Consider the following 24058-nt stretch of genomic DNA (forward strand, 5'->3'; position numbering starts at 1 on the left):
AAAAAAAAAAAAAAAAAAAAAAAAAAAAAAAAAAAGAAAAGAAAAGAAAGAAAGAAAAGAAAAGAAAATCAGAATCCTCATTCATTTGATGTGTGAAGAGTGAAAAATTGTGTATCTTTTTTTTTTTTTTTTTTTTTTTTGATACGGAGTCTCGCTCTGTCACCCGGGCTGGAGTGCAGTGGCCGGATCTCAGCTCACTGCAAGCTCCGCCTCCCGGGTTTACGCCATTCTCCTGCCTCAGCCTCCCGAGTAGCTGGGACTACAGGCGCCCGCCACCTCGCCCGGCTAGTTTTTGTATTTTTTTTAGTAGAGACGGGGTTTCACCGTGTTAGCCAGGATGGTCTCGATCTCCTGACCTCGTGATCCACCCGTCTCGGCCTCCCAAAGTGCTGGGATTACAGGCTTGAGCCACCGCGCCCTGCCAAAAATTGTGTATCTTTAAAGCAGGGTATTTTAGGTGAATATTTGAACAAGTGAATCCCTTCCTGAGATTTTTAAAGTCAGGGAACGTTTAGGTTAGCTATTTTTATAATATATATACTCTAAAATAAAATGTTCTTTTCAGAGCATTAGAGCCTGGGAAACATGGAGAAGTTGTGTATCCTTTTTTAGTTTAGTTCTTGGTTCCAGCTGAATAATTTGAACATCAAGGGATTCTGATTCTTCACTGTGGAAGCGGGCTCCTGAAAAGTAATTTGCAACTTGAGTATAAACTTTATTTTTTTATTTTTTATTTTTGAAATGCATTCTTGTTCTGTTGCCCAGGCTGGAGTGCAGTGGCACGATCTCAACTCACTACAACCTCCGCCTCCCTGGTTCAAGCTATTCTCCTGCCTCAGCCTCCTGAGTAGCTGGGATTACAGACATGCACCACCACTCCTGGCTAATTTTTTGTATTTTTAGTAGAGATGGGATTTGTCCATATTGGCCAGGCTGGTCTTGAACTCCTGACCTCAAGTGATCCATCCGCCTTGGCCTCCCAAAGTGCTGGGATTATAGGCGTGAGCCACCACGCCCATGCCATATAAACTTTAAACCTAGTAGCTTCTGTGACATTTTGGGCTTGTTCCATCTAGTTTGGGATGATTCACGCAGAAAATATTGCACAATCAGAAGTCCCCCCATTCCCTGAAATGGACCAGTTCTCCAACAAAGCTTGCTTCTTGGAATAGTGAGCTGGGGTGTTGGGAGAGTGGAGGAGGATGCATCTGCAAAGGAGGAATTTTGACTCTGAGGTGTGAGCGTGTCACGGTGAATGAATATTCTCCAGGTAGGGAGAGCAAATCGGTGCATGTAAGTTCTGGTAGTAGCATTTCCATTTAATAGTGGAGCACCATTACTCAAACTTGGTTTCATGTGAATGCCTGTGTTCTAGTGTAGTCAGAGAGGAATTCTGGATTAAATATTTGTTTGCCATGTACAGAGAAAGCTGTAGGGAGAGCTAGTTATAAAAGTGTTAAATGTCCTCATTGCAGAGTAAAGATTGTGAGAGTTGTAATCAGTTAGGAAATACTTGGGTTACTTATTACACATAACTCAGTAATCTCAGACATTTACATAATGCTTACCATGTACTGGACACTCTTTAACATGCTCTCGTGTATTAATGTATATTACAATCCTATGAGGAAAATACCATTAATACTTCTGTTTTAAAAATGAAGAAACCATGATATTCAGATGATGCATGACTTGCCCAAGGTCATAACTGGTAAGTGGTGGAGGCAGAATTCAAACCCAGGCAGCCCAGCTCCACTGTCCACACTCCATCCACTACTTTGCTCTCTCTTCATTGTGTCCTTTGTAAGGTTGTGGGTGTACAAAGTAGAAAACTTCTGTCTTGACTCACCTGGAATGTCCAGTTTACAGATGTGCACAAGCCCAGTTGCACTAGAAGCACGCTGCCATATGCCAACTGCCTCAGCAGAATTGTAGCAGCTTCCTGGCAGCACAGATGTGGGAACACTCAGGCCTGCTGCCAGAGCGAGGGAAGCGGTCACGGAAGTGCAATACTGAAGAATGAGCAGTGATGCTCTGCTAGATAAATCTGGGGGAGGCTGCTGGAGGTAGTGGGATTAACATGTATAGGACAGAATGGCCCAACAGAACCAGGGAAGGACGGTTGGTTCATCAGTCATAAAGGATGCTCCCCCTCTTCTTGGACAATTCAGGAAGTGCCTTGAAAAAATACTGTGATCATGAACTGGCTGCTAAGTAAGTCATTATTCAGAGAAACAAGCAAAGCTATTCAGTTCAAAATCCTATCCTGTTCAAGTGAATCCCCCATTCCCCAACCACACGCACTCAACAACAACAAAAGACTAGAAGGATATGTGTCACTGGGAACACTGGTTTCTCTGAATGGTGCCCTTATTAGTGGTTTTAGCTTTCCCTTAATTACTTTGCAGTTTTGGAATTTTCTGCAGTATAGGCATTCATTTTATAATTAATTCAAAGTTAAAAATTACTTTATGACCAAAGCCAGTTACTTTTAGCTATGGTATGCCTGGCTGTGTAGTCTTTCCAGTGAATTCATCTCAAGGTAACTAGACTGAACTAGACTGAACTAATCTTAGATAAACTGCAGGGATTAAAGTTTACACAAAATTGCACATTGCTTGTGGAAGAGAGAGGAGAAACTAAACCCTCCAATGTTCACATTATTCAACTAGAGCTGAGGAGATGAGTTGTCAGAATGGTGGACATGTGCCAGCTGAATGTTCCAGAGTGATTTCTACTAAATGGTTAATGGAGGGCAGTGAGCGGACGGAGGGAGTATTGTGTAATGCAGCTGCAGGTGTTGGCTTTGTCACCCTCCTTGGGTCATGCACTCTCCTGAGCTGACCCCAGGGGCAACTAGGCCGGGGCAGCTATTCCCCAGTCCGAGGCCACGACTTGTCTTTAGCCAGATGACGCCCATTGCCAGGTCGTGCCTGTAGGCCCCGCAGTCTGTGACAAGGTTTTTCCTTTGGCCATTCCTGGCTCATCAGTTCCCAACTTACATGAATTATGATTTCTTCTTTAGGATGATTCCAATAAATTTCCATTAAACGACTGTGGCAGTAAAGACTAGCTAAATAAGAGAAACAAAGGCTGTAATGAACTTGCTGTAGCAAGGGAGTCAGAATTCCATTTTGACAGAGGAGGGGAAAGCTTTATTGTGGAAAAAAGGAAAGGCTTTAGATATGTTCTGATTGGAGGTTGATTACAAGGGAAGCTGTCTGAGGGTTAACTAGAAGTCGGGCATCTGATATGATTGGGTATGGGTACATATTTGGCTTCGCCTGATTGGTCCTATGTTGGAAGTGGGACAAAAATAAGGGAAGCTATCAGTTATTAATCAAGTTCTGGCCATTTGGGGTCAATTGTTATGGAAGTTATTGTTTGGTTTCCTGGATTGTCACTAGAGATAGCAATCTGGCTTTCTCTGTAAGTCTAATTTGTGGCAGGCTGGCTTCCTGGATTGTTTATTCTAAGTAAGTGGGTTAGTTTCCTGGACAGATGTGGGTGAAAGTTCTATTTTTAAATATGGTCTGGTATATGTAGTCCCTCACAGCAGAATCTGCTTTGCCCTTATATTTTTGTCATTAATTTTCAATAGGCAGATACTTGACTGATAACCTTGGACAGTCACCCTGTTGCCTAAATTGTTAAACGCTTACCGATTACTATTGGAAGACACTCTGAGGATATACATTTTTTTTTTTTTTTTAAGACAGAGTCTCGCTCTGTTGCCCAGTCTGGAGTGCAGTGGCACAATCTTGGCTCACCACAACCTCTGCCTCCTGGGTCCAGGCGATTCTTCTGCCTCAGCCTCCCGAGTAGCTGAGACTACAGGCGCGCACCATCATGCTTAGCTAATTTTTATATTTTTAGTAGAGACAGGGTTTTACTATGTTGGTCAGGCTGGTCTAAAACTCCTGACTTTGTGATCTGCCTGCCTCGGCCTCCCAAAGTGCTGGTATTACAGGCATGAGCCACCGTGCCCAGTGAGGATATACATTTGAATAAACATAGTCACTATCTCCAAGGAGCTTACATCTTACCTTCTTAATATAAATAGGTCAGACAGTTAAAAAGTTCCAGGTGCCATGAGAGCTGTGGGTAAAATGTCATGAGTGTTCAGAAATGATGTGAAATGGGACGGAAAGACAGAGTTAGGAGTTGGAATATATCTTCTCAATGTAAAGAAGCAAAGATGAAGCTGGACTCAGTGGCTCACACCTGTAATTCCAGCACTTTGGGAGGGTGAGGCGGGTGGATCACCTGAGGTCAGGAGTTCAAGACCAGCCTGACCAACATGGTGAAGTCCTGTCTCTACTAAAAATACAAAAATTAGCTGGGCGTGATGGCACATGCCTGTAATCCCAGCTTCTTGGAACGCTGAGGCCGAGGCAGAAGAATCGCTTGAACCCAGGAGGTGGAGGTTGCAGTGAGCTAAGTGGCGCCATTGCACTCCAACCTGGGTGACACATGGTTATTTGAGGGATGGCAACCTGGGATTACGTAGACAGATTGTTTATGTTAGGACAGAGACAAAACAGATTCTGCTGTGAGGGACTACATATACAAATGGGCAATTACCAGACCATATTTAAGAATAGAACTTTCACCCACACCTGTCCAGGCAACTAACCCACTTACTTAGAATAAACAATAATAAACTCTGTCTCAAAAAAAAAAAAAAAAAAAAAAAAAAAAAACCTCAAGGAAAGGCAGTATCTTCACTGAGAAAAAGGAAGTGGAAAAATGCACTGTGCAAGACATAATTCGGCAAGCACTTGAGTATTGTTGAAGGATCACCTTGATGGAATCTTAAATAATTATGCTATCAATTATTTGGGGGATATTCAGATAAATGTTGAAGTATATCATGGTAAAAGTGGAGGGGTGAAAATATTTGTTTTAAAAGTGATGAGGCTAGGTGTGGTGGCTCACACCTGTAATCTCAGCACTTTGGGAGGCTAAGGTGGGTGCATTGCTTGAGCCAAGTAGTTCAAGACCAGCCTGGGCAACATTCTGTCTCTTTAAAAAAAAAAAAGTAAAAAAAAAAAAAAATTTTCTTTTTTTTTTGAGACGGAGTCTCGCTTTGTCGCCCAGGCTGGAGTGCAGTGGCCGGATCTCAGCTCACTGCAAGCTCCGCCTCCCGGGTTTTACGCCATTCTCCTGCCTCAGGCTGCGGAGTAGCTGGGACTACAGGCGCCCGCCACCTCACCCGGCTAGGTTTTTTTTTTGTATTTTTAGTAGAGACGGGGTTTCACCATGTTAGCCAGGATGGTCTCGATCTCCTGACCTCGTGATCCGCCCGTCTCGGCCTCTCAAAGTGCAAAAAAATTTTTTTAATGTGTTGAGTCCTAAAATAAATTATGATCAGTTTTTCCTTTCTTATTAAAACTAGAATCCCAAACTAGAAATCTCAGTCTTGGCTGGGCATAGTGGCTCATGCCTGTAATCCTAGCACTTTGGGAGGCTGAGGCGGGTGGATCATTTGAGGCCAGGAGTTCAACATCAGCCTGGGCAACATGGCAAAACCCTGTCTCTACTAAAAATACAAAAATTAACTGGCTGTGGTGGTACATGCCTGTTTTCCCAGCTGCTCAGGAGGCTGAGGCAGGAGAATTGCTTGAACCTGGGAGGTGGAGGTTGCAGGGAAGAGAAGGTTGCAGTGAGCCATGATTGCGCCCTTGCACTCCAGCCTGGGCGACAGAATAAGACGTCATCTTAAAAAATAAAAAACAAAACAAAATTTAAAAAACCCTCAATCTTGATAAAGTAATAAAGCATCTTTTTTGTTTGTTTGTTTGTTTGAGAGAAGTCTCGCTCTTATCCCCCAGGTTTGAGTGCAATGGCTCCATCTCAGCTCACTGCAACCTCCGCCTCCTGGGTTCAAGTAATTCTCCTGCCTCAGCCTCCCGAGTAGCTGGGATTACAGGCACCCACCACCATGCCCAACTAATTTTTGTATTTTTAGTTGAGACGGGGTTTCAACATGTTGGTCAGGCTGGTCTTGAACTCCTGATCTCAAGTGATCCGTCCACCTCAGCCTAAAAGTGCTAGGATTACAATCATGAGCCACTGTGCCCGGCCAATTTTGGGTTTTTTAATTTTATTTTTGAGACGGTGTCTCACTCTGTTGCCCAGGGTGGAGTGCAGTGGTGTGATCACAGCTCACTGCAGCCTCAACCTCCTGGGTTCAAGTGATCTCGCACCTCAGCCTCCCAAGCAGCTGGGACTACAGGCGCATGCCACCATGCCCAGCTAATTTTTGTATTTTTTCTAGAGACAGCCTTACTGTGTTGCCCATGCTGGTCTCAAACTCCCAGGCTCAAAAAATGCTTCCGATTCTACCTCCCAAAATACTAGGATCATAGGCATGAGCCACCTTGCCGGACCAACTTTATTTTTTAGAGCAGTTTTAGGTTCATAGCAAAACTGAGTGAACGTACAAAGATTTCCCATTAAACCCACTGCCCCCACACAAGCGTGGAGTCTCCCATTATCAGCATTGCCTACCAGAGCATATGCTACAATTGAACCTATGTTAATGCACCATTATCACCCAAAGTTTTTATTTATTTATTTATTTATTTATTTATTTATTTATTTATTTATTTATTTTTTGAGATGGAGTCTCACTCTGTCACCCAGGCTGGAGTGCAGTGGTGCAGGCGCAATCTTGGGTCACTGCAACCTCCGCCTCCTGGGTTCATGCGATTCTTCTGCCTCAGCCTCCCGAGTAGTGGAGACTACAGGCATGAACCACCAGGCCTGGCTAATTTTTGTATTTTTAGTAGAGATGGGAGTTTCACCATGCTGGCCAGGCTGATCTTGAACTGCTGACCTCAGGTGATCCATCCACCTTGGCCTCCCAAAGTGCTGGGATTATAGGTGAGCCACTGCGCCCGGTCTCACCCAAAGTGAAGATTGTTTATGTTAAGATTCAGTCTTGGTGTTGTACATTCTAGGGGTTTAGACAACTGTAGTATAACATCTATTCATTATTATCTTTTTTATTTTAAAACATTTTATTTTTATTTAATTGTATTTATTTTCTTTGAGACAGTATCTTGCTATGTCACCCAGGCTTGACTATAGTGGCATGATCACAGCTCTGTGCAACCTCGACCTCCCTGGCTCAGGCAATCCTCTTACCTCAGCCTTCCAAGTAGCTTAGACCACAGGGAGGACCACCACACCTGGCTAATTTTTAAAATTTTTTGTAGAGATAGGGGTCTCAATATGTTGCCCAGGCTGGTCTCAAGCTCCTGGGCTTAAGTGATTCTCTCATTTTGGTCTCCCAACATGCTGGGATTATAAGTGTGAGCCACCATGCCCAGATCCTATTATTATTATTATTTATTTATTTATTTATTTTTTTGAGACGGAGTCTCGCTCTGTCGCCCAGGCTGGAGTGCAGTGGCCAGATCTCAGCTCACTGCAAGCTCCGCCTCCCAGGTTCACGCCATTCTCCTGCCTCAGCCTCCCGAGTAGCTGGAACTACAGGCGCCCGCCACCTCGCCTGGCTAGTTTTTTGTATTTTTTAGTAGAGACGGGGTTTCACTTTGTTAGCCAGGATGGTTTCGATCTCCTGACCTCGTGATCCGCCCATCTCGGCCTCCCAAAATGCTTGGGATTACAGGCTTGAGCCACCGCGCCTGGCCTATTATTATATTATTATTATTATTATTATTATTATCATTATTATTTAGAGACAGGGTCTTGCACTGTCACCCAGACTAGAGTGCAGTGGTGTGACTATAACTCACTATAACTTCAAAACGTATTCAGTGCTATCAAATTGAAATCAGTTATACTGTATTATAAATATAGTGCCATTCTTGAGGACTATTATGGTACATAGGACCATTTGCCCATACATAAAGTGCCCTAGACTACTCAGCTTTTGGTTTTTGGATTGGTGTTTGCTATCACATTTGTTATCAGTGGGTTATTAAGCTGCTATTGCCAAATCTCCTTCTACAGCTTCCTCCATCTGCTTCCATTCTGCACTTATTGAGAGTCAGTTGTAGAAGATAAGATACTGCTGTAGGCACTTGGTGTACAAAAGTCAGGAGGTAAAAGACGATGAAGATATCCCCAGCTATAGGTTATAACTTATAAGGAAATAGATACTGAATAATTTGATGGGTCTGCAAATAGGATGGAGACTTAGTCTGAAGTTATGGCATGAGCAGAGGCATGAAAGTATGGAAATACATGGTTATTTGAGGGATGGTGAATAGACCATGTGGTTAGAATGTTAGATTGCAGAGGCACATGGAAAACAAGGTGTGAGGCCACAATATGGAGGGCTCAGAGCCAAAAGGGATTTATTTCCCCCCCCTAAGTAATGGTAGACAGGAAAAGTTACTATCGAGAGAAGTGGAAGGATTGATCCTGTGTTTTGCAGAGTGCCTCTGCGATCAGAGGCAGTGAAACCAAGTGGGAGACTATTGGAGACTTTAGATATGAGATGTAAATGTGCATTAGTTCAGGTCCACCAGGTAGCAGACACCAAAACAATGTTAGATACACAAGACATTTTTACTGGTAGTAGAAGCAGGAGAGGGCAGGGGAGCCTCCAAACTAACGCAGGTCTAACTTTGGTGGAAAGGGAGAGAAGTAGAATGAAGACCGGGTAGAAAGAGTCTTACAGCACAGAACAGATCTAAGAGAGTTTCCTTCAGGCCCACATGGAGTCCTGGAGCTACAGCTGCCCCTGGGAGGAGTCTCATACCTCTAGAGAATGAATGAGTCTGCATTAGTTTTCCTGCAGAGCTTAGTCACTGGCTTGGGGCAGCCCAGGAGAAGCATGGCGGGTTTTTTTTGTTTTTGTTTTGTTTTTGTTTTTTTGAGACAGGGTCTGGCCGTGTCACCTAGGCTCAAGTACAGTGGTACGATCTTGGTTCACTGCAATCTCTGCCTCCCAGGCTCAAGCGATCCTCCCTCCTCAGCCTCCCTAGTAGCTGGGACTGTTGGCATGAGCCACCACGCCTGGCTAAATTTTGTATTTTTTGTAGAGACAGAGTTTCACCATGTTGCCCAGGCTGGTCTTGAACTTCTGAGCTCAAGCAATCTGCCTGCCTCGGCCTCTCAAAGTGCTGGAATTAGAGGCGTGAGGAGCATGGTTTTGGGTTTGTTTGTTTTTTTCTTTTTGAGACAGAATCTTACTCTGTTGCCCAGGCTGGAGTACAGTGGCACGATCCCAGCTCACTGCAGCCTCCACCTCCCAGGTTCAAGCGATTCTCCCACCTCAGCCTCCCAAGTAGCTAGGATTACACACCTAGCTCATTTTTGTATTTTTAGTAGAGATGGAATTTTGCTATGTTGGCCAGGCTGGTCTCCAACTCCTGACCTCAGGTGATCCACCCTCCTCAGCCTCCCAAGTGCTGGGATTGTAGGTGTGAGCCACCGTGCCTGGCCAGGAGCATGGTTTTTGTATAGACATGGTGGTTGATCCAGAGAGGCAGGAGGTGAGGTGTCAGTCAGTTTCTAGATGGGGTAGTGATGTTGATGTCATTCATTAACAGAGGGGTAACAGGGAGAAGAGGAAGGAGAGATTGGGTCTTGAGCAGAATTGGGTTGGAGATATTCGTGGAATATGCATTTGGAAAAGTTGAAGCAAGAGTTGGAAAGTAGAGTCTAGAGATCCAGAGAGAGAAGAGATGGAGTTGCAGATTTAGTGAGTTTTCTGAGTAAATTCATGAGAATTAGTGAAATTTCCCAGGGATGGAGTGTGGGGAAGAAAGCAGAAACCAGGATATAGGGAAATAAAACATGCAGAAGAAGAGAGGCAGGGCAGTCTGAGATGAAGTCATCAGAGGCAGGAGGATATATTTTCGAGTTGTGGACCCCTTTGTCGTATTCTGGACCTTTCTTAGGCAGAAGAGGGGAAGAAAGTCTGCATAAAGACATAAGGATCCTCCAAGGTGGGAGGAGTTGATGGGCTACGGGTCTGACGATCTCTCTGCATGAGAGACAGGAAGCTGAGACTGAGCACTAGGGAAAAGTGAATTTCAGAAGAGCTATTGTGTGCATCTGGGTGGCGAGGACCCTTGAACGGCCTGCAGGCAGGGTCTGCTGAGATTGAATGGTGGGAATTTGTAAGGCATGTTTGAGTGTCCTCCACCCCACCATCGGTCAGTGATCTGGAAGTAGGAACAGAGAAATGTGGTGACTGAGTTCAGCCAAGGGGAGGACTTCAAGGTCCATTAGTCAGCTCAGTGAGGTTGAGGGAGAGGTGGGGCAGTCCCACCCACATTCTGCCTGGAAGCTCAGTGACCTGCCTCAGGAGGCTGGGAGTGAGGGCCCAGGCTGCACGAGGGTGGGTGCTAGAGAACAAGGACATGAGCCGCTGTGGGCGAATCTGTGTTGTGACTTCCATTCTTTATGTCCTCTTCCCACCCCACTAAATAGCACTGTGCCTTGCTTTAACAAGTGTCAGTTATATGATGTACGAATAACTTTGATCTCATTTTGACTCAAATTTGCTTTACTTTTTGTAAGTCCAGAGTATTTATACAAAAATGCAAACTGAGAATTTTAGTAAGAATTCTCAATGCCTGTATCATCAACATGCTAATTGACTGAACAAGGAAGAAATAAAATTTTGGAAAATCTGAAATTATTGTAGACACTGCATTATTTTATACAACTTTCTTAATAGCTGCAGGTTTCCACTGATAAATGTTTCTCTGAGGCTCATGCACTTTGAGATGTAGTTGAACCAAATGTGGGAACAATTTGTGCATTATATATCATCATGATTCTGTAACGGGTGAGTTCCTGGGAATATTGAGCTAGCTGTATGTGGAAGTTTAGGTGAATTTTCATTGCAACACATTGATTCACCTGTATTTTCTGAGCATTTACTATAAGAGATTACAATTCACTTGGTGTGATTCTGGGTTGGACCGCAAATTTCTCCATATGCCTTTTTTTTTGAGACGGAGTCTCGCTCTGTCACCAGGCTGGAGTGCAGTGGCACAATCTTGGCTCACTGCAGCCTCCAACTCCCTGGTTCAAGCTATTCTCCTGCCTCAGCCTCCTGAGTAGCTGGGATTACAGGCACGCGCCACCGCACCCAGCTAATTTTTGCATTTTTAGCAGAGATGGGGTTTCACCATATTGGCCAGGATGGTCTTGATCTCCTGACCCCTTGTGATCCGCCTCAGCCTCCCAAAGTGCTGGGATTAAAGGCATATGCGCCTGGCCGCATATGCCTTTTTTTGTTTTGTTTTCTTTTTGAGGCAGGGTCTCACTTTTTTTATTTGAGCAGGGTCTCACTTTGTCACTCAGGTTGGAGAGCAGTGGCATGATCATGGCTTACTGCAGCCTCAACCTCCTGCGCCCAAGAGATCCTCCCACTTCAGCCTCCCAAGTAACTAGACTACAGGCATGTGCCACCACATAGACTAATTTATTTTATTTTGTAGAGATGGGGGTCTTGCTGTGTTGCCTAGACTGGTCTCAAACTCCTGGGTTCAAACCATCCTCCCCGCTTAGCCTCCCAAAGTGCTGGGATTACAGGCATGAGCCACCATGCCCGGCCCGTATGCCTTTGATCTATAAAAAATGATCTCTTTCTCAAGCATGATATATTGTTTGAGTTGGACTCTTAGGACATAGCCTTCCCTTCTTGTTCTTGCTCTGCAGGCCATGACAATGTGCCTTTGGGGCAGCAAAGAGGGAAAACAAATCCTCTGGGACTTCCACTGATTCTCATTGCAAACTCAGCATTTGGCCTGATTACATAGGTCAGTTGGTACTCCAGATAAATACTATGAATTGCGATGTTTCTCTGTACATTTCTTTAAAAAAACATTTGTAGATTAAATGAAAAGGGGCCTCCCACAGGAAGGAGTATGATCCAAGTTCAAGGAGTAAAATAACAGACATAGCATCACTTGTCCCACTCCCCACTGTGAATATTGTTTTGGTTTTGCTACAGCTGGTAGGGTCTTGAAGTTGTGCATCTCTCGGGTGATCAGGAATAGCTGCAGAGACTGCTCACTCCTACAGAGACAAGGAACCAAGGAGTCATCATAAACACAGATGGGACACGCCTCAGCTCCTTTTGAGTGGAGATGTCCTGAGGAGGGCGGTAACCCCTGAGGGTCATGAAGGACTGAAGGAGGTGTGGTATTAATTGGCTGAGCAAGAAGACAGGGAAGAGCCTGGCAGGATTAGAGCAAGGAGACTCAGAGCCCCAGGTTGGGCTGGCATGCTGCTGCCCTGACCACATCCTCACACATGGCACAGCTCTGCCGGTCTGCAAGGATTTTAGGTTCCGTTTCCTCTGTACTCTGTGCAGAGCGTATGGATTGGCTTGGCTTCCTGGAATGATTCAACACATTCTGTGATTCATCTGACTTAGGTAGTGAAACCCTCCTCTGCCTAGGGAGGAAACTTGACAAGTAATAGGGAGTTGGGTCTATGGACTGGGTAAGTGGGCTTGATCCAGGTGGCTATAGGGGAGAGAAAAGAGTGCTATAAATGACTGGATGATGTTGGGGAAAGGCTCAGCATGCAGATGGAATTTGCATCCAAATTCTGAATTCCCTTCAGAAAGAAGAGAAAGTCCTGCCGTGCTGTCATTCATGGTTTGTTTATCTTGATTGACACCCAGCCCCATGCCATGGTTCCTGCGCAGATTTACAGCTAAGGATTAGGATGTTGGCAAGAACAATCTGCCCAAGCAGTCTCTGTCCTCACATTCTGGCCCCAGCTTTCCCCTTACCCTCTAGCAGAGGAAGGCCTTTCTCAAATTGGTGACACTGGGCAAATTCAAATATGAGTGTGTTGGTTTTCAGTCCTGATGACTTCCTTGGAGACCTTTTCCTAGTGTCTTGCCAAGCACATGGAGGGCGAAGAGTGAGGGAGGCTCTCACGCAGTTAGTGGCTGCTGTGTGTGAGGTGCTGCTGGCTGGGCCCCCCAGAACCATGCTTTGTGGATGGCCTGCCGAAGCCCAGGACTGATGGCATATACACCCACGTACCCATGTATTTTACAAGGAGGATTTCATTCTACATGCAACATTTTAATGGTAATTTCAAATAAACAGTATAGACACATTGTTCAAAACTCAAAAGCACAAAAATATATACAGGGAGATCAGGCAGGGTGGCTCATGCCTGTAATCCCAGCACTTTGGGAGGCTGAGACTGGAAGATTGCTTGAGGCCAGGATTTGAAACCAGCCTGGGAAACATAGCGGGACCTTGTCTCTCTTAAAAAAAAGAAAACAAAAAGATATACAGTGAAAAGCAAGCCTCCCTCCCACATCTATTATCTTCTGTTTATTATCAATTTCTTGTGAATCATCACAAAGATGTTCTGCTAATATATAAACATATGCATATATATTTATTTAAAAATATAAATGATAACATAATATTGTGTGTGTATATGTATATATATAGTGTAAAACTTTAGGTATAGCAATTTTAGATTGTTAAAGAAGCAAAAAGCAAAACCTGAATACATTTTCCCTTATAATTGAGGCCAAAAGAAATTGTAGGGTTGTGTTTGGGGTAATGGGTTAAGGATGGGAAACAATGTGTGTATGTGTGTGTGTGTTTAGTTGTAGCAGGAATCTTGACTCATACAGATTGCCTGTCCATGTTAATGACACTTTTCCAGTTCTTGTAGAAATTTACATAAATAGGATATTAAAACCTAGTCCTAGTAATGTATTGAAAATTTAACAGCTGTTGGGGGCCAAGGCGGGCAGATCACCTGAGATCGGGAGTTCAAGACCAGCCTGTCCAATATGCTGAAACCTTCCATGTCCACTAAAAATACAAAAATTAGCTGGGCGTGATGGTGGGCACCTCTAATCCCAGCTACTCAGGAGGCTGAGGCAGGAGAATCGCTTGAACCCAGGAGGCGAAGGTTGCAGTGAGCTGAGATCATGCCATTGCACTCCAACCTGGGCGACAGAGTAAGACTTCATCTCAAAAAGAAAAAAGAAAATTTAACAGCAAAATCATCTTATTGCTATTGGAAAGCATTTATTTGGTGCATTGGTTAGTGCAAAACTGTTGCTATTTTAGGCGTAATGGCAAGGGAGTTGCTATAGCAAGGCTCTTATGTGGAATGATGTAAAGAGGAAATTCTGAGAAGCAGCAGCAGTGCAAGTTCTTACCTGCAGTTCTTAGGAAGTGATACCTGGAGGCCACTGAACTCTGTTCTTGGTACATTAGGACCAGGAGATTATGCAATGCTCTGAGGCAGAAGAATAAACAAGGTCAGAAGCAGGCATTTATTCTGCAAGAAAAGAACTTACTGTGTAGGTTCCTGAAGGATTGCCTGAATTCCTTCATGGCCGAGAGTGCAAAATAATGCACAGTTGCTGGCTGCCCTGCATAGCTGTAGGCAAGCATCTGGAAGACGACATCTTGTCTCCAAATGTTTCTTTTTCTTTAGGCAGGGTCTCACTCTGTCACCCAGGTGGGAGTGCATTGGCGCAATCACAGCTCACTGCAGCCTTGACCTCCTGGGCTCAACCAATCCCCCTGCCTCATTCTTTGATTTTTTTGTGGAGACAAGGTCTCACTATGTTGGTCAGGCTCATACTCCTGGGCTCAAACAATCCTTCTGCCTCGGCCTCCCAAAGTGCTGGGATTACAGGCGTGAGCCACTGTCCCCTGCCTTCAATCATTTCTTAATGGACGTCCCCCTTTCTCATTTGGTCTCTTTCCCCGCTGGTTAGTTTCATTTTAGTTCATGTTCAGGAATTAGACTTGTGCACAGGAGCAAGCTGGTTTTGTCCAGTTGAAAGGAAAAGTGTGAGGAATGTGCTCTGCTGTGAGCTTTGCTCTGGTGGGAAAATCTAGTTTTCTTTTTCCCTTTTCCCATCTGCTGCCCAAGGTTTGGATGGCACAATCATTTCTCAGAATGCTTCTTTTACTATGCAGGAAGAAATGGCTGTCTCTTTGGGATTTAAGGACCCCATACTGTTTCCTCTAGAAAGGGAGCTCTTTTCCATAGGAGAAGAGATGTACAGTAGTGGGAATTGTGTGCTTAGTTAGGATTTGGGGTTTTATTTAGACATCATCATGTCCCTTAACTTGGACTTAGAGACTGGATTCTATGAAGTTCAATTTCACGTTGGTTCAGCAGGTAGATCTCTGAACATGGACTTTTCTGTCCTCTCTCCTTTTCTCTGCATGTATTGCTGTCTTGACATCAAAGTAACTCAAACCCTGGGCTTCTAGGTACACTGGGCTGGTTCTCCTGCAGATCTGGCATTTCATGAGTGGGTCTGAAAAATGGCAACCAGTGAACAAACATTTGAAACAATTCAGACGCTCACTAGGCTGTATGTTTGGGGAATTATTTTTATTATATGTGGCTGTGGAAGCCTTTGGGGAATTATTTTTATTATATGTGGCTGTGGAAGCCTGAGGTCTTAGATTTTATCACAGTAAGAAGCAGCTTACCCCTCTGTTCATCAAGTCACAGACTGTCTTGGCTTCTAGCTGGGAAGTTTTCCTTGGGAAGTTTTGTAGCGTTGGGCAATGGATGAGTGAATGGAAAGAAGCATGACTAGGAACCTACCCTTAATGGCTCAAAAGTGTCCATTAATTTGTTGTATAGGGGACAGCTCATTCTATTAACTCACTTTGTTCTCAAGGTAAAATTGGGCATAACTACCAGGCTGTCATGAGAACCAATCCAGGAAAACTCATTAGTCCCAAGCTGGATAGGAACAGAGTTCACAGGTACTTGAGAAGTTTGGCTAGTCCTATAGAGACTAGAGTATGTATTTATCGCCTTAGAAACTTCTTTGTCTCATGTTTGACATCTTTTATGCTTCTGGGTCTTACAGATATTTTGTTCTTTATTTAAGCTAGTTTGCCTTTTTTTTTTTTTTCCTAGATGGAGTCTTGCTCTCTGGCTGGAGTGCAGTGGCGCGATCTCGGCTCACTGTAACCTCCCTCTCCCTGATTCATGCCGTTCTCCTGCCTCAGCCTCCTGAGTAGCTGGGACTACAGGCGCCCGCCACCACCCCTGGCTAATTTTTAAAATATTTTTAGTAGAGGCAGGATTTCACTGTGTTAGCCAGGATGGTCTTGATCTCCTGACCTTGTGATCCACCCGCCTCGGCCTCCCAAAGTGCTGGGATTACAGGCATGAGCTACTGCACCTGGCCCACTAGTTTGCCTTTTAAAATTTTCAGGTGTTTGATTCAAGTGTGTAAGACATCAGTGGCTGCTCTGCAGGGTGCTGATTTGTATCTGGAGACCCGGAACTCATGTGGATTGGGCCAGTGGGTTCCTGGCTGGTCTAATGTGACATCTTCTCTTCCTTAACTGTTTGAGGACATGGGGCAGGGCAGGAACACTGCCTGAGTGGCAGGTGGAGACTGAAGGGAGGGAGATGGGAACTGGGCTGTACTCAGGGCTCTCTCACAAGGGGCTTAACCTTTACCTCTTACCTCCTGGACAGCTGTGCAGAGAGGTATAAGGCAATGGGTTTTCTTGTGAAAGGAAAATTCAAATCTCTCTTCTACCTGAGAGTCTAGGGACTCCAGACATCACCATCCCCCACAGTAGCTCTGATGATTTTCACATTTGAATGAAACACTTGAAATTTTTAAAAGGCCAATTAGTATAAATGAAGAACAAAACAATTAGTTATAAAGACTAATTGTCACATATAAGTGACAATCTTGAAAGACTTCTGTCACATATAAGTGGTCAATCTTGAAACAGTGGCAGGTTCTTGTGTTCCTTCTTCTGTCAAGTGAAAAAATAAACTACCATTTCCACCTTCCACAACACTCCTGTTCAATTGAGCTGCTTCTTTTTATTTTTTATCTTTTATTTCAATCCTGCTCCTTCTGTAGTCAATTAAGCTTTTTGACTGGTCTCCCAGAGCTAATTGTCAGGACTAGGGTGGTGCCCCACCCCCTTCCTGGGATCCTAGCCTCCCCCTTGTTTTGGGTGAGATCCTATCTACTCCTTCCCAAGAGATGGCCTCTGCTGACCCGTGAAACTTTAACCCCACCTTTCCTATCAGTGAGAATGAACATAACAGCTAGGGCTACTATCACAGAAGTGGAAAATAAAACCATAGTAAAAAGACCTCCAAAAGTCTACAAGCAAAATCTAAACACATTTGAGCACCTCTATATGGGGCGACAGTGTAGATTTTTGCTGAAGGCAGGCAGAGGGGTGGCATTTTGTGTTCTCAGAGGGAAGCGATCTGGAGTTTGGTTTAGTTCAGGATTCTTCTCAGCTTCTAGCCCCGAGCTCCAGGCCTTCTGTCACCTCCATGACCTTCCTGAATCTGAGTCCTTGAAGTGCATTTTTCAGAAAACGTGGATCCTACTCTTCCCCTTCCTTTGGGTGAGAGCCTATCTACTCCTTCCCAAGAGGTGGCCTGTGCTGCAGACCCATAAAACTTTAACCCCACCTTTCCTATCAGTGGGAGTTAACCTAACAGCTAGGGCTACTATCACAGGAGTGGAAAATAAAACCACAGTAAAAAGACCTTCCAAAAGTCTACAAGCAAAATCAAAACAACACATTTGAGCACCTCTATACGGGGTGAGAGCTAGATTTTTGTTACAGTCCCTCACTAGGGATTGTGGCTCTTGGCACAATAGCCAAATTCCTATCTCTTTAATCCTATTTTGTCTCCTGGGGCTGGGTATGAGGAAGGAGAGTCCTGCACTCGAAGAATTAGGTTAGCAGTTTCACTCACTATGAGGACTGTTGGTTTAAATAACCCTTTTGGCTCCCACCAATGTCCATTTAGCTATTTCTAATTATTTCAACTACTATTTTTTTTTTTTTTTTTTTTTGAGGCGGAGTCTTGCTCTGTCGCCCGGACTGGAGTGCAGTGGCCGGATCTCAGCTCACTGCAAGCTCCGCCTTCCGGGTTTACGCCATTCTCCTGCCTCAGCCTCCCGAGTAGCTGAGACTACAGGCGCCCGCCATCTCGCCCAGCTAGTTTTTGTATTTTTTTTTTAGTAGAGATGGGGTTTCACCGTGTTAGCCAGGATGGTCTCGATCTCCTGACCTCGTGATCCGCCCGTCTCGGCCTCCCAAAGTGCTGGGATTACAGGCTTGAGCCACCGTGCCCGGCCCAACTACTATTATATTATTTTTCTCCAGGCATGCAGCCAACTGAAAGTCAGCCACTGAGTTGGTTCTCTCAGCCATGCTGCTTGTGGAACAACCTGACTGCAAGGCTGTACTGCTTTCCTTTCCCATGCCAGGGCATGTGAGTGAGAGAGCAATCAGTGCAAATCTTTGGGCTAAATAACTGGTGGTGCTGGTTTGGCCTGCTGGTTTGACCTCTGGCTGCGTCACTCTGAGGGACTGTGGGGGAGGTTGCTGCACCCCTCTGCACAGACTTCCAACACCTTCCAGAACCGTAGCACCAACTGTCTTACGCCAGTGGATGATGTTGGTTAGTAAAGAGAATGGTATTATTGGGGTCGATTAATTCCACTAGTAGAATCTTAAGTGGGATTCTTAATGTGTGGGAAACCGTGTCTGGCAAAGTGCTGGAGTTCATCTGAGTCTTTTTTTTTTGGAGATAGTGTCTCGCTCTGTCGCCCAGGCTGGAGTGCACTGGCGTGATCTCGGCTCACTGCAACCTCCATCTCCCAGGTTCAAGCAATTCTCCTGCTTCAGCCTCTGAAGTAGCTGGGATTACAGGCGCACGCCACCAGGCCCAGCTAATTTTTGTGTTTTTAGTAGAGACGGGGTTTCACCATGTTGGTCAGGCTGGTCTTGAACTCCTTGACCTCAAGTGATCCTCCTGCCTCAGCCTCCCAAAGTGCTGGGATTACAGGTGTGAACCGCTGCGCCTGGCCAACCTGAGCCTTTTTTAACTGGACAGCTGAGCCCAAGAGTATTACCATATGTCTTAAAAATGACTGATATAGTTTCTTCATTAGTTTTCTGTGGCTGTCATATAATACAGTACCACAAACTAGGTGGCTTAAAACAACAGGAGCCTGTTCACTCCCAGTTCCATAGTCAGAAATCAAGATGTTGGCAGGGTTGGCTCCTTTCTGGAATCTCTGAAGGAGGATCAGTTCCCTCCTCTCTCCCAGCTTCTGGGGGTTGCTAGCAGTCTGTGGCACTCCTCGGCCTGTGGATGCATTGCTCCAGCCTCTGCTGCCATCAAATGTTGCATTCTTCTTGCTTGTGTGTCTGCGTGTTCCAATTTTGCTCCTCTTATAAGGACACCAATCATTGGATTAGGGCTGACCCTAATCCAGCGTGATCTCATTTTAACTTGATTACATCAGTGGAGACCCTATTTTCAAGTAAGGTTATAGTCAGAGGTACCATGGGGTTAGGATTTGAAAGTATCATTTTTGGGAACACGATTCAACTCGTAACACTCCTCTTACCCATCTCTCTCCTGAACTATAGTGCTGGCCTCTTACCATATCTCCCTGGGCCAGGGTCTCCCCTCAGTGACCTTTCCACACCAGCAGTAGAATTATCTTCTTGTTTGGAAAAAGAATTGTAAAAAGAATCATATTCTCCAGCTTGATTTCCAAAGGCTAAACTCAGTTTGACAGACAGAGCCCTTCACAGGCTGTTGTCATTGGAGAGCTGGACCAGTGTGGAACAGGGACCTGTCCCCCCTGCACAGGATCATAATTGAAGCCAGACTCGCCTACAAGGCACTGCTAATTAATCTTTCCTCCTGCTGGGCGTCTGAATCATTCTGCCCCTAAGAAGATTATTTGGGAGGTGATTGGACTTCTTGCATGATTGTTCCTAGGGATGCTGTCCTTGCCTATCTTCTCAGATGTGGGTTTATTGCATTTTTACTTGTTTCCTAAACTTTCAGTGGAAGAAGGCAAGATCATCTTCCATAAGGTAGTTAGATTATATTACTCATGAAACTAATACCTTCAAGACTATCCTCTCTTTTCTTTCTTACTCTACTCTGGCAAAGTACCATATCTCCTGTGAATTTATTTCCTGGGACAGCACATGGAGTGGGGAGTGTGTGTGTGTGTGTGTGTGCGTGTGTGTGGTGGAGGGTGAAAGTATTTTACTTGAGGATAAAGATTGATGCAAATAATATTCAGAGTTCAGTAGGGTTAAAACATGTTAAGTGTCTTCCTTGCCAGTTTGCTGTCTTAGATTTTGCTGTATCTACATTTTTCTCTGATAGAGGAACAATAAAATAAATCATTTCCCAGGGTTAAGTGACAGACATTTGCCTAAGTAGTTAAGTCCCAGTTAAATTTTAGTAACACAATCTATCTCTATGCAGAGAGGCAAATAAAGAACCATATGTTGTCATTTGTATCTAAAAAGTACCCTTCAGTGGCCGGGCACGGTGGCTCATGCCTGTAATCCCAGCACTTTGGGAGGCCGAGGTGGGTGGATCATGAGGTCAGGAGTTTGAGACCAGCCTGGCCAATATGGTGTAACCCTGTCTCTACTAAAAATACAAAAATTAGTCAAGTGTGGTGGTATGCACCTGTAGTCCCAGCTACTGGGGAGGCTGAGGCAGAAGAATCACTTGAACCTGGGAGGCAGAGGTTGCAGTGAGCCAAGATGAAGCCACTGCACTCCAGCCTGGGTGACAGAGCAAGACTCCCTCTCAAAAAAAAAAAAAAAAAAAAAAAAGGTACCCTTCAGTGTAAGAGCTGTCCATGTAGCAGCTCTCAATTTAGTCCAATGAGTTAAAGTGTGAGACTGGATTAGTAATCCTTTAATTTAAAGTCGTGTGACCCCGGCCAAGTGACTGTCTTCAATCCTCAGTGTCCTAGGCCGCATGAAAAGCATATGGTACAATTCCTGGCAGAATAATGTTCAATAAATGTCAAATGCTATTATTACTTTGTTATTATACGAATGACCTGAGAAAGGGTCCCACCTGCATCCAAGTACGTTTATACTTCTTCATTACCAAAGTGCCTTCATGAGAATGCTGGTAGAAACTGCATGAGGGTGTTTTGTTTTTGTTTTTGTTTTTGTTTTTGAGATGGGGGTCTCACTCTGTCACCCAGGTTTGAGTGCAGTGGCGCCATCTTAGCTCACTACAACCTCCACCTCCCAGGCTCATGTGATCCTCCCACCTCAGCCTCCCAAGAATCCTGGACCACAGGTGTGAACCACCACGCCTGGCTAATTTTTTGCATTTTTGGTAGAGATGGGGTTTCACCATGTTGCCCAGGCTGGACTTGAACTCCTGAGCACAAGCGATCCACCCACCTCAGCGTCTCAAAGTTCTGGGATTACAGGTGTGAGCCACTGTCCCCAGCCTTGCATAAGGGTCTTTGATTACAACTGATATTTTCTATTTTTGGGTGATGGCCTTTTTATAAGTTGCCCTTTCAGTGACACAAAGGAGGAATGTGTAACTGAGTAGAACAGTTTTAGAGAAAATGTAGGTTATGTGTTAATTAGACTGAAGCCGTGTCTACTTCCAGAAAGTATAAGGCAGTTTAGAAGGTAAAACACAGTATTTTACTGGGAGTAAGACAGAATTTTTATTTAGCGTGTATATAGCAGAAACAGAAAGGGAACAGGAAAAGCCTGGAATGAGACAAGTGTAAAAATGGGAAATTCTAGCAAATAGAACTGAATAAGGAAGAGTCAAAACAATGACGAGGGGCCAACCTTGAGGAGAAATTGAGTGTTGTTTGGGAATTTTTTTTTTTTTTTTCTGAGATAATCGCATTAATTACTTAGTGTTGGTTGGATGGATGACTCTTAACATTTTCCATATAGTTATTCTCTCATAAATATTCAAACAAAGTGAGGGTTTTAAACTGTAATTAGAACTCCTTTCTGAGACATCTTCTCTCTGTAACATTTCTCTTTTTCCCACAATCAGGTGAAAATGAAATCCTTGCAACTCTGCATGCCATTTCAAGCAAAAACCAGATCTGGAGATCGTATATTGGCATGGGCTATTATAACTGCTCAGTGCCACAGACGATTTTGCGGAACTTACTGGAGAACTCAGGATGGTAATGTATTTCTCAGTTCAGGAACAGGACTACTATGATTTGCATAATTCTCTCCATCCTCCATCTGTCCCCTGGCAGTCTCAGAGACTCCACACTGACACCCACCCCCCAGTGCTGTCTCCAACCTCCGGGAACCTACCAGGTTTCTCCAGATTGGGAAATGTTCTTACTCAAATGTTGAGGAAATGGAAGTTTTTTCCCACTTCTAGTCCCATAAAATCTGCTAGGATGCTAAATTGTGGATCTGGTCATCTCTTCCTCTTCTCCAACTTAATTGTGCTGTATTTGAGTAAGATGTGAAACCTGCAGGTGGGTAGATTCAGGGCTTTACTCCTCCTTGGAGACCCTGGGACTTAGGCTACTTCTGAGCTATCTCAGTGAGTCAGTGGTGGAGTCTGGGAGAGAATCTTGGTCCACTGTCTTCTGTCAGGATTCCACCTGACCACCCTGCTTAGATGGAATCTTGCTGTGTATCCCAGTCTGGAGTACAGTGGCGTGATCTTGGCTCACTGCAACCTCTGCCTCCCAGGTTCAAGCAATTCTCCTGCCTCAGCCTCCCAAGTAGCTGGGATTACAGGTGCACGCCACACGCTGGACTAATTTTTAGTAGAGAGGGGTTTCACCATGTTGGTCTTGAACTCCTGACCTCAGGTGATCTGCCCACATCGGCCTCCCAAAGTGTTGGGATTATAGGCGTGAGCCACCACACCTGGCTCTTCTGTCAGGATTTCTAAGGGGGACAGATAATCGTGTTCCCTTCCCCTTCCACCCCCAAAATTTTTGATTCACAAATGACTGACAAAAAGACATAGTGTTGGAGACCATAATACCAGCTTTATTGCTAGCACTTTCTAGAGAAAGAGAACATGTGCATTCTGTAGATAGGCTCTTCTAGAAAAGATAAGAGAGAGGCCTGAGCTATGCATGCTCAGTTACTTATTCCAGTCTCACCTCAACAGTTAGATAAGTCACTCCTTTTTTTTTTTCTCCCTGAGACAGAGTCTCGCTCTGTCGCCCAGGCTGGAGTGCAGTGGCACAATCTTAGCTCACTGCGACCTCTGCCCTCCAAGTTCAAGCGATTCTCCTGCCTCAGTCTCCAGAGTAACTGGGGATATAGGCGCCAGCCACAGTGCCTGGCTAATTTTTTGCATTCTTAGTAGAGACGGGGTTTCATCATCTTGGCCAGGCTGGTCTTGAACTCCTGACCTCGTGATCCACCCGCCTCAGCCTCCAAAGTGCTGGAATTACAGGCGTGAGCCACCGCGCCCAGCCATCACTTCTACTTCTAGGTGTGTGTGTGTGTGTGTGTCCATCTGTGTCTGTCTCCTGTCCACTCTGGTCCTCACTGATAGTGGGGTGTGTGTGTGTCTGTCCATCCATGTTTGTGTCTCCTGCCCACTCCAGCCCTCACTCATAGAACAACACTGAAAGCATTTGTCCTGCATTTGAGAAAATACTTCTAGTCCACTTCCATGCTATTTCGTTGTTTTCCATTGCTGTTTGCTGTATGATGTAAATAATCAAATAGGCCAGGCACGGTGGCTCATGCCTGTAATCCCAGCACTTTGGGAGCCTGAGGCGGGTGGATCACCTGAGGTCAGGAGTTTGAGACCAGCCTGACCAACATGGAGAAACCCTGTCCCTACCAAAAATACAAAATTAGTCAGGCATGGTGGCACATGCCTGTAATCCCAGCTACTCGAGAGGCTGAGGCAGAAGAATCGCTTGAACCTGGGAGGTGGAGGTTGTGGTGAGCCGAGATCGCAGCATTGCACTCCAGCCTGGGGAGTTCAGGACATCTGCCTCTTCTGTTCATTGGGAAATAATATTAAACTGTGGAGGAGGAAAGGTGGGGACTCCTAAGCCCTTCTTTCCCATCTTTTTGGATTGGTGCCATTTTAGACACCGGAAACATTGAATTAAAATTTTATTTCAAATGAAATTTTAAGACTTAAAATTTTTAGTCTTAAAAGGAAGACATCTTGTTTGAAAATATAAGTGTACACTTCTCATTTCCAGCCTGGAAACAAATCAAGTATAGATGAAGTATGATGATAATTCCTAGGTGATTTTTTAAAAGTTAGTTTGTGG

The 24058-nt window shown here is 44.7% G+C and overlaps 1 protein-coding gene across 2 annotated transcripts in view; it reads left to right on the forward strand.

The window, feature by feature from the left end:
- The window catches only part of GLDC (glycine decarboxylase), a 117363-nt gene that overhangs the window by 3258 nt on the left and 90047 nt on the right, over window positions 1–24058 (forward strand). For both annotated transcript variants that reach the window (XM_023213151.2, XM_023213152.1), the window contains exon 3: window positions 21832–21967. In XM_023213151.2, the coding sequence (XP_023068919.1) occupies window positions 21832–21967 (136 nt within the window). The remainder of the gene's footprint in view (window positions 1–21831; window positions 21968–24058) is intronic.

This window comes from Piliocolobus tephrosceles, chromosome 14 (genome assembly GCF_002776525.5).
Source record: "Piliocolobus tephrosceles isolate RC106 chromosome 14, ASM277652v3, whole genome shotgun sequence".
NCBI classification, from domain to species: domain Eukaryota; kingdom Metazoa; phylum Chordata; class Mammalia; order Primates; family Cercopithecidae; genus Piliocolobus; species Piliocolobus tephrosceles.